The sequence below is a fragment of the Drosophila hydei genome, unplaced genomic scaffold (genome assembly GCF_003285905.1).
Source record: "Drosophila hydei strain 15085-1641.00,03,60 unplaced genomic scaffold, DhydRS2 tig00008116-arrow-pilon, whole genome shotgun sequence".
In the NCBI taxonomy this organism is placed as follows: domain Eukaryota; kingdom Metazoa; phylum Arthropoda; class Insecta; order Diptera; family Drosophilidae; genus Drosophila; species Drosophila hydei.
This window is the reverse complement of record NW_022045829.1, coordinates 2006664-2021580: the sequence shown is the minus strand read 5'-3', so window position 1 is coordinate 2021580 and position 14917 is coordinate 2006664. Positions and strand designations below refer to the sequence as shown.

The 14917-nt window shown below is 41.5% G+C and overlaps 1 protein-coding gene across 1 annotated transcript; it reads left to right on the top strand.

Moving 5' to 3' along the window:
- Positions 1-2527: 2527 nt before the first annotated feature.
- Positions 2528-6120, top strand: LOC111598995 (kinesin-like protein Klp59C). Its single transcript, XM_023314500.2, has 3 exons — positions 2528-2902; positions 2969-4148; positions 4920-6120. The coding sequence occupies exons 2-3, from the start codon at positions 3018-3020 to the stop codon at positions 6057-6059; spliced, it is 2271 nt and encodes a 756-aa protein (XP_023170268.1). The 5' UTR covers positions 2528-2902; positions 2969-3017; the 3' UTR covers positions 6060-6120.
- Positions 6121-14917: the final 8797 nt, after the last annotated feature.

Genomic DNA, 14917 nt, shown 5'->3' with positions numbered 1-14917 from the left:
TTCAGTCTCATTTACTCACACTTGTTGCCCATCAGTTAAAACTTAGCTTCAACTCGAACTGAAATGACAACTCCATTTTCATTCAGCTTTGCCCAACCATTTTCATTTTGGCACATTTTCCACTTGAAAGACCGCCTGCCCTCTCACTGATGTCTATCACAATGCCCATTACAACTTATTGCTGTGGCTACTTTTAATACACCAAATTAACTTTTTGGGTCTTCGCCACCCTCACAACAAGCGCCACGATTTGTCACCAATCCGCAGACGATGTGGACGCGGACGCGGACTTTATCTGCCGTTTATCTCGCTAGTGTTGATAAATAGCTTTGCGGTAATTAATTTGGCGTGAATGCAGCACAGGAAATAGAACGAAAATTAACTTGAAAGCCAAGTCTAAATAGATAAAAGTATAAAAAATATAGAAATAAATAGAGAACGTTTTGACAGTTGAAAAAACATACAGTAATATGGTATAAATATGCTGATAAGTAGTGCTGAGCTCTGCGCTTCTCAGAGGATTAGTGTGAATTGAATTGCTGGAGGAGGAGAAGGAGCAGCAAATGAAATTTAGTAGCAGCAGCTAGAGAGACGATGCGATGGAGCTCAACAACAATAGAAGCAGAGCAAATGCCAAGCAAAGAATAACAATAAATATATTTTTTAATAATAAAAATAAACTTTTAAAAGAAAGAAATGGCAAGTGCTTCTTTAACTAAATTTGCAATTCTGAAATTATTAAATCACTTTTCAGCTCTCACATAAAAAACTAAATGAGTTTCTAAAATATCAGCAACAAAGCGTAGGCTAAGCGAGTATAGTGTGAATAATTCAATTGCATTTCGAAATCAGTTAATAAAGCAGCTGCGCTGTGCCGTTAGGAACGGATGCTGTTTTACCTGGTAAATGCTTAGGCTGCCTAACCTAACCTATCAACACACATCCTGCTGCCGTTCAGACACCTCCGAAACTTTTCTCATTATGTGGATCCACACGCACATGGCATAGGAATTGCTGGCTGCGAACTTCCTGCCAGAGTCCCGTCAGGCAGCTACCTCCCCTCACCCCCTCACCCATTCACCCACTCATCCTCTCAGCCTGCCCGCCACAATGCCTGTGCAACGCATCGGCGCTTTCAATGACTTCCGTCATCGCCGACACACTCGACGTGTAAATTTGCATTTGCTTCTAATTACGAGGAGTAGAAATAGTAAAAGTGGAAAGAAAAACTACAGATGCTGGCTGCCACGCCCTGCAGCCCGCATTAGCAGCAGCAGCAGCAGCAGCAGCAGACGCTCGTGGCAATTGCAATTTAGAATTTCAATTATATTTATATTTTTATGAGGGCTGCCCAACCACCCCGTGGCAGCACTACAAATCAAGTGCCACGCACGCAAATTTCCTTTAATTAAAACTAAACTTTTAAGAGTTTCGCCTACGGCTGCTGCTACAGTTGTATTTGTTGCCACTCGACTTGACGCCAACTTTTACCTTTCTCTTAGACTAAAGTCCAAAAATAATGATGCCAGCTCAAGGTGTCTGTGTGCTTGAGTGTGGGTGTGCCCAGGTGTGTGTGCGTTGAGCATAAAAACTTTTATTCAGCGTACTCTCTGAGTAGTCTCCTGAGTAGTCTTCAAGATATGAAATATTTCTGGTTATGAACTGTTTAGCTGCTAGAGTAACTCAGCTTCCCATCATCTTATCTCACCTTATCTTATTTTACACAATAATTAGAGAGCTTCATAGAATCTAGTAACTTTAAGCTGTACTATAATAGTGAGAGTATTATCTAAATTATTTAGCTCTTATGTCAGAGTCTCACAATCTGAAGTTGCGTTTTGTTAACTTAATGACATCTGAGAATCTTGTAGCTCTTTCTGCTCTGTAAATTTGTCGAATATATTGAAAAGAATTTTGATTTATTATCAAGCTGAGCAGCTGCCTAGACACCTTGCTGCATCTGCTTCACATCTACTTAGTCCTAGCTGAATCCAGACTCTAGTGGAGTAGTGCTTCCAGATACATTGCTGGTCTTTTGATGCCTACTTTCTGCCTTGTCTCAATGAAAATTTGATTTGGTGTTAATTATTAACTGATGCTTCCTTAAGTTTTCTCAAACTTTGAGTTTTTTAGCTGATTCTTCCTTAAGTTTTCTTCATATTTGAGTTTGTTTTAAATATTAACTGATTCTTGCTTAGGTTTTCTCACATTTTGTTGACTTCTTTCATTGTTATTTAATTTTTAAAAATACTTTTAGTGCTTGTAGAACTTGACCTAAAAAGCGAAGCAACAATTTAGAGATGATAAATAAGCAAATATTTTTAAGCAAATATTTTTAACTAGCAATTGCAGTAAGGACAGCTCAAGGAGCCTGTAAAGAGCCGAGGCAGGCGTTAGCTGTTCGCCCAGTGCTTAGCCTAGTGTGAGCAGTTGGCTTGGCAAAATGGAATCAGAGTCGCAGCAGGCCTGGGGCTGGCTTCGAGCAGGCATGCCAGATTTGCAAGTCGGAAACGGGTCTCAAATTATTCCACATTTTCCAGTAGGCTGCGCAAATTGAAAATCGTTTATTTTGAGGAGCTTTGAACCATTTTACGTACGACATTTTATACAACACTTGTGATTTAGGCATTTTGCAAACAAGATACAAATCGAACTTTTTAGAAGTGCTAAGAAAACGGTCTTATAGACACAACCAACACTCTGATAGGAGCCGGTTGCACGTTAGCTTCGGACTAAAGCAGATGTTCCGTGCTGTGGGAGCTGGGGGCCATCCGTTGTGCAGCTATATTTCGGATGTGATCAATATATCATTGCATTGATTGACATACGCAACGATATCATTTCGAACATAATACCTGAGCACAATACTCCATTAGCAGACCCGACCGGCTGAGCTCCAAAGGTCTGTCGAACGGGCTTTCTCCCCTTAGCTGCTGTTTCTAATTTAATATTTTTCGCTTTGGCTTAGTGATATTTGCTTTAAATTTGTTCTAAGGGCGCAAAGGACTTGCTGCCATATGGAAGTACTAGCGATTGGCGATAAGATCAATATCAGACGATCCGACGGATGCATACAGTCCGCATCAGTCGGATTGAAGAGTGTCGAGCGACAGATTGTTACCGTTGAATGGACACAGGGCAGCAAGGTCAAAGGTAAGGAAATACCCTGGGGCGCCATACTGGAGCTCAATCCGTGTTTAGCGAAGGTCAAGCAGAAGCAACAATCGGCGCCCGATAAGAAGGAGCCACTCAAAACCGAGTCCAAGCCGCACAATCTCTCCGGCTACAATATGTACCGGAAGAAGCCAACCAACAGCAGCCCGTACAAGAAGCGCTTGCGCGCCGGCAATCGCTGCGATAGCGCCATCAATGTGCCGGCTTCCATCAAGGCAGCGCAGCCGGTTCATGGTGTCTTGGCCGTCACCCAGGTGAATACCGATCTGGGAGCCGTCAAGGGCACGTCGAGCATGAGCAGCATTAAGCGCTCGAGCGTTGTGCGCGAGGTGGAGCGACTGAAGGAGCAGCGGGAGCGTCGACGCGCCATCCAGGCCGAGCAGCGACGGGAGCAGAGTGCTCTCAAGAGCCGAGATCCGGGCAATCCCAACTGGGAGGTGGCACTGATGGTGCGCAACTATCGCGAGCAGCTGCAGTTCAATCCGCTGCGCTGCCTGAGTTCGCGCGGCGCACGCATCCAACAGATCACGGTGTGCGTGCGCAAGCGTCCCATGAGCCGGCGCGAGCTGCAGTCGAAGGCCGTCGACATTATATCGGTGCCCAGTCGCAATTCGTTGATCGTGCACGAGCTGCGCAACAAGGTCGATCTCACCAAGTTACTGGAGCACCACAAGTTTCGCTTCGACTACACCTTCGACGAGCTGTGCAGCAACATGCTGGTCTACGAGCACACGGCCCGGCCCCTGATACGCACCATGTTCGAGGGCGGCAATGCCACCTGCTTCGCCTACGGCCAGACTGGCAGCGGCAAGACACACACCATGGGCGGCGAGTTCTGTGGCAAGGTGCAGGACTGTACCACAGGCATTTACGCTCTGGCCGCTCAGGATGTCTTCGCGGAGCTGTCGAAGCCCAAGTATCGCGAAATGGGCGCAAGTGTTACGTGCAGCTATTTTGAGATCTACGGCAGTAAGGTGAGATCACAGTTTATCGATCGATAAGAGTTGCTTGGTTATCGATTGTTGACTAAATCGATAATGGTGCTAGTTTACAATGTGCACAAGTATCGGTAGTTGACTAAATCGATAACATTGCGAACTCAAAATTTGAAAAATATCGATAAATTACTTAATCGATGACAACATTGCTATCTTAGATTATAAGAAAGTATCATTAGTTAACTAAATCGATAGTTCACTAAATCGATAACATTGCAAACTTATATTGTGCAAATATATCGGTAGTTGACCTCATCGATAACATTGCCAGCTTATAATGTGAACAAGTATCGATTGTAGACATGATCGATAACATTGCTAGCACAAAATATGACAAAGTATCGATAGTTCAATAAACCGATAACATTGCTAGCATATAAGTTGAAAATGTATCGATAGCTTGATCGATAACATTGCTACCGTAAAATATGACAAACAATCGATAGTTCACTAAATCGATAACGTAGCTACTCTTGCTATTATTTATAATATTTTCAATTCCGATTTCATATAAAGCATCGATAGATCAGATATCATAAGCTATTACAAACGATCAGTTAATGATTTAGTTGATAAGTTTTCTAGATCGATAATCTCTCAGGATATGGTATTATTTTTCTCAAGTTAAATGAATTTATTTATATGTTCGATCTTAAACTTAGTAAACAATCGATTAGAATGTTGGAGATCGATTAATTTAGCAGCCTAACGAACTCATGAATTGCAATTAAAAACCCATTCAAACAGGTATTCGATCTGCTGCTGCCGGACAAGCCGATGCTGCGCGTCCTAGAGGACGGCCGCCAGCAGGTGGTGATTGTTGGACTGACCAAAATGCCGGTGAAGAAGGTGGAGGATGTGCTGGGAATTATCGAGCAGGGCAATCGGGAGCGCACCTCCGGCCAGACGTCCGTAAACATCAAGTCGTCGCGCTCGCACGCCGTCTTCCAGATGGGTCTGCTGATGCCCGATGAACTGGAGCCGTGCGGCAAGTGCTCCTTCGTGGATCTGGCTGGCAATGAGCGCGGCGCCGATACACAGTCGGCCAACCTGCAGACGCGTCGTGAGGGCGCCGAAATCAACAAGTCCCTGTTGGCGCTGAAGGAGTGCATTCGTGCTTTGAGTCGCCATTCGAGCCACCTGCCGTTCCGGGGCTCCAAGCTGACGCAGGTGCTGCGCGATTCCTTCATTGGGGGCGAGCAGAACAAGACCTGCATGATAGCCATGATATCGCCGGGCCTGAGCTCCGTGGAGAACACGCTGAATACCTTGCGCTATGCGGATCGTGTCAAGGAACTGGTGGCCAAGGAGGATGATCTAGCGGAAACTGACAGCGAGCAGCCAAACCCGAGCGAAAAGATGAGCAAGACCAAGCTCGGCTTGGGGTCCTGCCCCGGGACCGACACCGAATCGGACGAGTTCGAGCCGGAGCCCAGCGGCTTTGCTGACTTCAACTCAAGCCAAACATCAGATGGCAACAGTTCCTTTCGTAAATTCGATAGTAATCTAGACATGAGCGACGCAGACGGCGATGGCGACGCTGACGGCGACGGTGACGGTGACGGTGACGGTGACGGTGACGGCGACGGCGACGGCGATGGCGACCCTGAAGCGGGTCTCCAAATATCTGAGATTTTAATGCAGCACGATGTACTTTTTGAGTTTTTCAATAATTACAAGATGCATTTTGACGAGGCTGTTAACGAATCGACATCTCTTGGCAAGAATGATCGTATAACCAAATTTCTGCTGGACGGGGAGCCAATAATTTGCGAGCTGGAGATCCTGTTGAAGCACGCACATGTCCTCATCACCAACTACAATTCGCAGCGATTTTTGGACAGCGAGCTGACGGAGAGCGATGATGTGCAGCAGCTATCAGATTAGGGCTTCATGACTTAGGACCTCGCCAACAACATCAAAAACCATTTATTTATTTTATATCGTACTGTATTATTATTGCTTTGTGGATCTTCTAAATAATTATATAAATTTCTTAAGAGGCAGTAAATGCAATTTTAATTATTTCAGTGTGCGCAGTGTTAGGCCTTATGAAAGTGAACTGTGTGTGGAATAGAAGTATCTGGGATGAGTATGTCAGTAAGGGGCTTATAAGATACAAAGGAAAAGGATGTGTAAAATAAATATTTTGAAGCATTTGTGGATTCAGCTGCAGATCAGATAGCAGGGAATATGAGATAAAGGCATCTAGAATACCAAAATCAGAAGTATGTCTGTGTGAGTTAAAGATACAGAATCTGAGTAGCTATCAAAAGTATCTAAGATATCAAAATCTGAAATATGTCAGTAAGGGCTTTGTGAGATGCTGAGACAGCTACATATCAGATAGTTAGGAATATGAGAAAAAGAAACAGAATCTGTGACCTACAAAAGTATCTAAGATACCAACAGCTTAGCTAGAAATATATGCTTATAAAAAGCGAAAGTATCTGCCAGATACAGAAGTATCTCTGATGAAAAAGTAAGTGTATCTGACAGATACTTTGGCTTTTTGTCTTTTACAAATACTTGTTTCTGCTTAGCTTTTTCTAGCTCAGATACTTTAGTATCTGATACACATAGTTCTGTATCTCATATTCTTTACTATCTGAGCTGTAACTGAGTAAGAAGTATCTGTAAAATACAAAACTATAAGCTGCAACATGCTGATATGCCATACCAAAGTATCTCAGAGAGAGATACAAAAGCAACTTCACAGATAGTTTTTTAGAGCATCTTTTAGGTTATAGATATACCTAAAAGATGCTCTTAAAACTATCTGTGAAGTTTTGTAGCATTGCAGCTGTAAAGGTGTGTGTGAGATAGAAAAAATCACTTAGTAAAAAGTAGTTGAAGCCTAACAAATTTTGCTTTAATATTTGTGGAATGTAGAAGATAGAAATGTATCTAAGAAGCAAAACTATATATTTGGAACTGTCAACTACTCATGCTAGCTGATCTTATGCAAGTTAGCTAAGCTGTAAATGTAGTTATGAAATAAATCTAACTGATAAAGCTTAATAATCCAACTATAATTAAAGTTATGCTCTAACAATAATTTCCATTGAACATAGCTGAAATTTGTTGAATTTTCTCCTTTACTTTTATTGCTTTTTTCAGAAACTTGCTATGCTGCCTGGACAACTGTGGGAAGTGTAGCCCGTCACACATTTATCAAAAGTAAATTCAGTTTTTTTCCTACGCACATTTGTCGAAAGTGCAGTTGAAAGGACTTTCGCCGCCTGCCGCCTGCCGCACGGCCAGTGAAACTTTGCGCACAATGTGCTCAGAGCAGCTGAGATATGAATATGAGTTAGTCGGGTTTATCGCAATGCGAAACGTCTGCGCGATGGCAGTCAATTGCTCATTGACTTGGCACACGATGCGCCGGCTAGCGAGTTCTTAGAGCTGACTAGCTGTGAGCTAAGAGCTGAGCCGTAAGCCTTGGTAACATGCCAAAGCCGAGATGCAGCTGTGGCAGCGGCGACAACAAGGACAGGAACACGCGGATGAGTTCTGGGTGGGTTGCTGGAAAACAAAGTTCAGGGCAATAGATACGAGGCAGGAATGTGAGTTTTGGTTTAGTTGAAGTTTAGTTTACGTGCGCGTGGATTTCAAGCTGTGCGCGCACATAAGTTTGCGGCTTAAGCATGTGAAATTCATAAGAGCACAGCCGGATGGCAGCAAAACGAACTGCCACACATCGCCCCATCTGACGCCCCGCCCCTAATAGCTCCCCTCCACACATACACAGGCGGGCGAACTCGTAACCCTTGCCGCTTGGCTCGCGCTTTCACCTGTATCCGCATAAAATACAGCTCCGGCTAATGCATTTGCCAGCCACCTTCTAAATAACCCCAACGTACAACCCACACGCAACCAGGCAGCAGGCAGGCAGCTAGTCAAAAAGTTGCCACATGAAAAGTTTAAAATTAAATGTAGCTGGATTTTCTAGTTGAATTCCTTTTATTCCACTAACCCCTTTCACATGTGCTATAGATGAGCCAAAGAGGTGGGAAAATTAACTATGACAGGGCTTCGCTTGGAGCTGTAGAAGAGAATTACACTCGATGTTAGCTTAAATAATATATTGATAATTTAATAAGCATATGAATATTTTACCAATTTTATATTGCTTATTGTATTTTGAAAGAAAATTAAGAAAGCTGTAGTCGCCGCAGTGTCTCACTAGGAGACGCCTTAAAAGGGACGCGATTTAAGGCGTCTCCTAGTTAGTTCTTTAATATTTTCCTTACCTTATATCAAGCATTAAAAATAGGAAAACAAAAATCGAAATTAGAACACCAAGACTTGAAGCAACATGGCCTACGCAACCCGCATCAACTCTACCAACACCTCCACTTTATAATTAAATAAAGAACGTCCCTTCGCCTAGGATTGAACTGCACTGCACTGCTTGTTCAAGCAGTTGCAAATCTCAATTTGAGCAGTAGCTGAAAAGAATGCACGCACATGTGCACATGTATAGGAAAAATGCGTTCGATTTGAACTGCTTGCCACGTGCCTGTGCTCATTAGCCAAAGATTTTGTTTAATAACTTGTGTTTTACTTCAAGGATTTTAATTAAATTTTCAGCCAACTTGATGAACTTAATGAAAATGCAAACTCATTGCTTCGGTATCCAAAATATAACAAAAAATCAAAGTTGTATAAAATATACAATAAACTAAATACAGTTCAGGGCGTAAAAATAAGACTAAACAATAATTTATGTCTTACAATTTGTGTATACTTTATCAATTCTCCATCTGCATCTATCTGCTATAATAAGTAGCTTTTTTCGACTTCATTTCAGAAGTTTCTCGTCTCCAATGTTCAACCAAACGCCGCCTGCCGCGTGCCACGTCTAATTATGTTTTGGCTTAATAGAATATAATTTGAGCAAAATTATTGAAAATTGACGGTAATTGAAATGAATTTGTACAAATTTGAATGCATGGCCAAGTGTCGTGTTGGGCAACCATCAAAATGCCGAAAAGTGTTCAAACCAGACGATTCAAGTCAAGTCAAGTCGAGTCGAGTCAATGGCACGCGACATTGACTGAAGGAAAGGCTGCAAGTGGCGAAAGGACTGCAATTTGGGCTGGGTAGAAGGAAGCCAAGAGCGGCTATTACACATTTTACTTGAGCTGTGGAAATTATGGAGACCTTCCCTATGATTAAGCACAATGTTGTGGATTTTAGGATATGCTAAGTGTAAGGATATGTGCAGAATAAAGCAAAATGACAAACAGATTTCAAATACATCGACTTTTGACTTTCTCATATATAATTAAATATTTTTACCTATTGCTATGCAGCGAGTTGGCTTAAAGCTTCTCATTCGATGCGGTTCGTAAAGCTCTAACATTTCAAAATCTGTAATTGGACAAATTTAACAAACCTTACAAGCAAAACAGTTTCCACTTGTTGCCTTGATATAATTCTGTCTATATATATAAATATATATAAATGTATATATATATACATATATATATATTCGAGTGGTGCTTCCTTTGTTGCTCTGCTACTATGTGAAGGGTCGATTGCAAAATAAACTCAATAAATATAAAAATAAATTAACTGCAACTAAATGAGCCAAATAAATTCATTTACCGCTTACACGCGTCACTAGTGCTGCAATCTACGCTCTCTCGTGTCCCTCATTCAGCTCTTTGTCTCCTACTCCCTCTCTCCCCTTCTCGCTCTCTCCCTGTGTGTTTTCTCTGGCTCCCCTTCTCTGTACAAACACGTATCCACTAAACTCAATTGCCGGCGGCTACCCCAGCGCATTGGGGAGCAAAGCCAAGTGCAGTCTGCACTTTGGGGAATCCAAGCTGCCAAGATGACAACAAAAGCAATAACAACAACAAGAACAGCGACAAGATTGAAAGGAAAAAAAAACAACAATTGCCAAGGCGACAGACGAGAGTCGCATGGGTCACACTTTATCCGCTGCCAGCTGCAGGTGATTCCTTTGGAAGGAGTCCCTAATCTGCCCCAACAGTGACTGCTCCGTGGCTGACGGAATTTCGTTTGCTTGGCTCTTGTCAGGTAACTCTCAAAAGTATCTTTTAACTAATCCAATTGAGATTTTTTTGCGACTATACGTAAACATCTATAGTGTCATGAAATTTCAATTCGTTGCGATGAATATATTTGCAAGACATTTTTAAATCAACAATTTGTAAGGTGTTTTAAGAAGGTATTACATCTCTTTCTTGCATAGGTAGTAAAAAAACGATTGCAATTATGGATTGTAATTACATGAGCTATTTGTCTCTCTCACTCCCTCTTTAATTATGTCTACTCAGTGGATAAGCTACATTTCACTTCCCCATATGTACACTTCTTATCTACAATGATTGCTTTACAGTGCAAGCATACTAACATGAGATCAAAAACGAGAGCGGCGACGCATTCGCACTCATACTGCATATTGCGACTTTCAATAATCGAGTTATTTTCAACTCTCAGAATACGCTCTGCCGGCTCTGCAATCTCATCCCTAGTAGCCATCCTACTCGCACTTATGCAATACTTGCTCCACTGTATATGTAAGGAAATAAAGAGAACGGCGATAATGGTGAATGTAGATGGCTGAGTTGTCTCCTATGCTCTCTACTGCAATGGACACTCTACATATAAGCCTACCGTTATCTTTCACACTATTGCAAGCGATCATTCTCTTTTTTCCGAAGGGCGGTTGTCAGTAGTTCGCGAACTTTCGAATTGATCGCAGTCGGTGCGCATGATTTTCAAATGAAATATTCTTTTTTGTTTAAATATTCTTTCTTCGGCATATGAGTGGGTAGCCAAGGCGGTTGGCGCAGTCAGAAGGTCAGCCAAAATAGGCTTCATGTTTAAAGCGGCCATTGATTTGTGTTGTTGGCACATTTAGCATATGTAAGAGAGAGAGAGAAATACATGATTAGATAAAAAATATAAATTGCATAAGTGAATTTGAAATGCAGTTGAGGAAATTCAATTTTTTATTTTAAAATATAAAAATGTTGATTTAATAATGGTATTCCTTACCGCTACACCGAACTCGATATGCTAGCTCCTCCGCCAATTGTGTTCATGGCCAATTGTTATGGCCAAAGTTTTGCTGGGTTTTGTGTCTAAGCCGCATTCGCCAAACACTAATGAGTGTTATCGCCCGAAAATCTGAGTCGTAGCTATATCGAACTAATGCGCTGTTGTGTGCAGCTTTGGCTCCAAGTAACTTGCCCCATATCCTCTGGCCATGCACCACATCAAACTCATTAAGCAAAAACCCTTTGGCTGCTCTGCGCCAATTTCGGTTCGGCTTGTAATGACTTCATCTTTGTGGTTCTTTCTCTCACTGTGAGGACAATTTGGCAGCGCTCTCATAGCCATTGCCCTGGTGTCTACCAGCAAAAGCAACAGCAACAACAACGACAACAATTGGCAATGTAAGCGACTAAGAGATACCCTAGTCTGTGATGAATCTGAAACTGAAGAGAAGAAGAATCCTCTAACCCTTCAATTCAATCGTTATCAATAATATTTATGTTAAATAATTATGTTTATTTGTACTCCGTTTCCTCTCACCTGTTACAAAGCCTCGCAGAAGCCCTTTAGATCCGCTTATCGATGTCTACAGAGTATTGTAATAGCAACAGCAACAACAGCAATGGCAGCTAGCACACAAAACGCAACATTCGCAACTACAAACAACTTTTTAATTGCAATTAAATACGTAACAAGTTTTTAGTTGTAAGTGCGCAGAACTTCGCCTCGCATCAGAGTTTTCACAGTGGCCATTGTTGTTGCTCCTTGGTCTGTTTCTTCTTGTTTTGTCCTTGTTGCTGCGGTTTGCTATCGACATCAGCTATCTGCTGTATATACACGTACATATGTATGTATGTATATGAAATTGTCTTGCTGCGTGGGTGTGCGCTGTCTAAAATTGAGTTGTGCTCTTTGGGGTTTTAATTGTTAATTGTTAGCTGGGGCGCACGGTGGATGCTGATGACAACTTGCCGTCCCCAAAGCGCGCCAGATTATTGACGTGTTTAATGGCCAACAAGCGAAACGCTGCGTACGAATGGCTCTGCCAGGGCTTAGAGAGCTGCAGATCCTTAAGCCTGCCAGCTATTCCACGTTTAAGGGCAATCAAACAATATCACATTTTGAATTCAAAGTTACTGAATGTAAAGTAACTTTATTGTGCGGCCCATAATGCACTTTCAGTTGGCTCCTTAGGTCTTTTGTGGTCCTTTTTAGAGGGAAATGAAGCAAAGTGACTGTGCTTAGAGTTAATAACTTGGACTGCATAACAATTTTGATAGAGCTATATTGAAATCCTTAGAGAAGAAGGTAAGCTCTTTTGATTTGTTTATTTTTTTAATTAATTTATAGCTTAGCTGCCGCTGACATAACTTTCCTTATGCATGTTCATATTTCACTCTTTCATATTCAGCTAATTTTGTAGCTATTTTCAATTGCTGCCTCAAAAATTTTGTTCGCAGCCCAGCTGCCACGCCCACACGTTTATTTTGCGCTGCTGTCCAAACGAACGCAGTTGCCTCGTCTTCTTCAATTGTCTGCTAACTGCCAGAATCGTATTCATATTCGTAAAATATTATTTTACCTTATATGTGAGTGCTCTGACAGGCGAAAAGCTGCAATTGCATTTTCTGTGCCTGTCTCTCTCGGTCTCTGTCTCTGTGGCTTTTGTTAGGCTGTCTGTCAGTTCGCTTTGGCTATTGTTGGTAATTATTCAGATTTTGTTTGCATTTTATGCATAAATAAATCTACAAATTACGAAAACTCAAAGCTCGAATTGCAAAGTTATACAGCTGTCAGGGCATCGAGTATGCCAAATCTACTTGGACTCGGACTGACAGCGCGCAGACTGAGCAGTGAGCACTAAAATGCAGCTGCCTGTCATTAGTGAAACATCCCCAAGCCCGTTTGCCCACAGATATCACCTCTAATTTAATCCAGTTATGTGGCAGCTCAAATGCCCTCGATTCTCTCTTTTTTTCTCGAAAAGACTTGCAGGATTTTTAAGCAAAGCTGTTGATTAAATTCTTGCGAATCAATAAAAACTCAAATTGAAATTTGATTCTTGAATAAAGAGACTCAAATTGCCAAAGTCAATAAAATTGAGTTGGAGTCAACGTAGACAATATTATGTTTGAAATAAACGGAGAATAGCTAAAGTAGCGCAGGGTAGCTTCGAGTCGCTCTCTTCCAGCTGGAAGCTTTTTGTTCATCATATTTTCTTTTCAGTTGGAATTATGTATATGGAGAAATTACGTTGGCTAACAACTTTGGCAGCGCGGCCTTTATGTAAATTGGCCGGCAAATTAGTGAAAAACCGCGGGACAGGCAGCCTGCCAGCCAGGCAGGCAGGCAGCCACTTAAAGGTGTGGCTCAAGTCGTTCGCCCTGCTCAATGACCTGTGCCCCTCCGGCCAAGTGGTCGTCATAAAGTTTCATTAGATGTAAACGTTAAACGGCAAGCGCAACAACAACGTTGTCATCTTTTAATTTGTATTTAAATGAAACGGTAGATCAACAAGCAACGACAACGAGAAGGACTCGCAGTGAAAAGGACATGTTCTGGGTGTGCTCGAAATGCTATTATCCAGATGGTCATAATCGGCTAATTCCTTGCCTCGGGTAGAATTACACACACACACACACACAGACACACCTAACACCGAGAACAACTTGTCTTGAAGGTTTTCAAATTATTCGAAATACTCAGATTACCTGAAACCATAAGATCATGATGAAGATGATGATGAACATAATGATGATGAAAATGATGATGAAGATCATCTGAAGATGAAGATGATGGGGTGATGATGATTGAAGATGATGATTGAAGATGATGAGTAAGATGATGATGAACATAATGATGATGAAAATGATGGCGAAGATGATGATGATGATGATGATGATGAAGATGATGATGAAGATGATGATTGAATATGATGATGATGATGATGATGATGAAAATGATGAGGAAGATGATGATGATGATGAAGATGAGGATGAAGATGATGATGATGAAGATGAGGATGAAGATGAAGATGAAGATGATGATGATGATGAAGATGATGATGATGTAGATAATAATGAAGATGACGATGAACTTGATGATGAAGATAATGAGGAAGATTATGTTGAATATGGTGATGAAGACAGTGAGGAATATGCTGATGAAGTTGATGAAGATGACGATGAACATGATGATTAAGTTGATGATGATGATGATGAAGTTGATGATGATGATGATGAAGTTGATGATGATGACAATGAACATGATGAAGATGATGATGACAATGAAGATGATGATGATGATGATGATGAAGATGACGATGAAGTTGATGATGATGATGAAGATGACAATGAACATGATGAAGATGATGATGACAATGAAGATGATGATGATGATGATGATGATGATGATGATGATGATGATATAATGATGTAATGATGATGAAAATGATAATAAAGATGCTAATGAAGATGCTGATGAAGATGATGATGAAAATGGCGATGAGAATGATGATGAATATGATGATGTATATTTTGATATTTCAAACTCAAAGCGATAGGTAGAGACTTTCTGATTTCTTTAGACTAGAGACAGAATTATGTAAAGATCGATGAGTGGAGAGCTTTGACTTTCGTCTAGAAAAGAGCTGATTGAGCTGTAACTAAGAATTAATTTTACAGTAGCACTTGCCACTGCCACTTGCC

Bases quoted from the DNA above. Each gene is read 5' to 3' on its own strand.
- LOC111598995 (XM_023314500.2), top strand. From the start codon at position 3,018: ATGGAAGTACTAGCGATTGGCGATAAGATCAATATCAGACGATCCGAC. The intron at 4,149-4,919 runs GTGAGATCACAG...CCATTCAAACAG, and splicing joins TTGAGATCTACGGCAGTAAG to GTATTCGATCTGCTGCTGCC.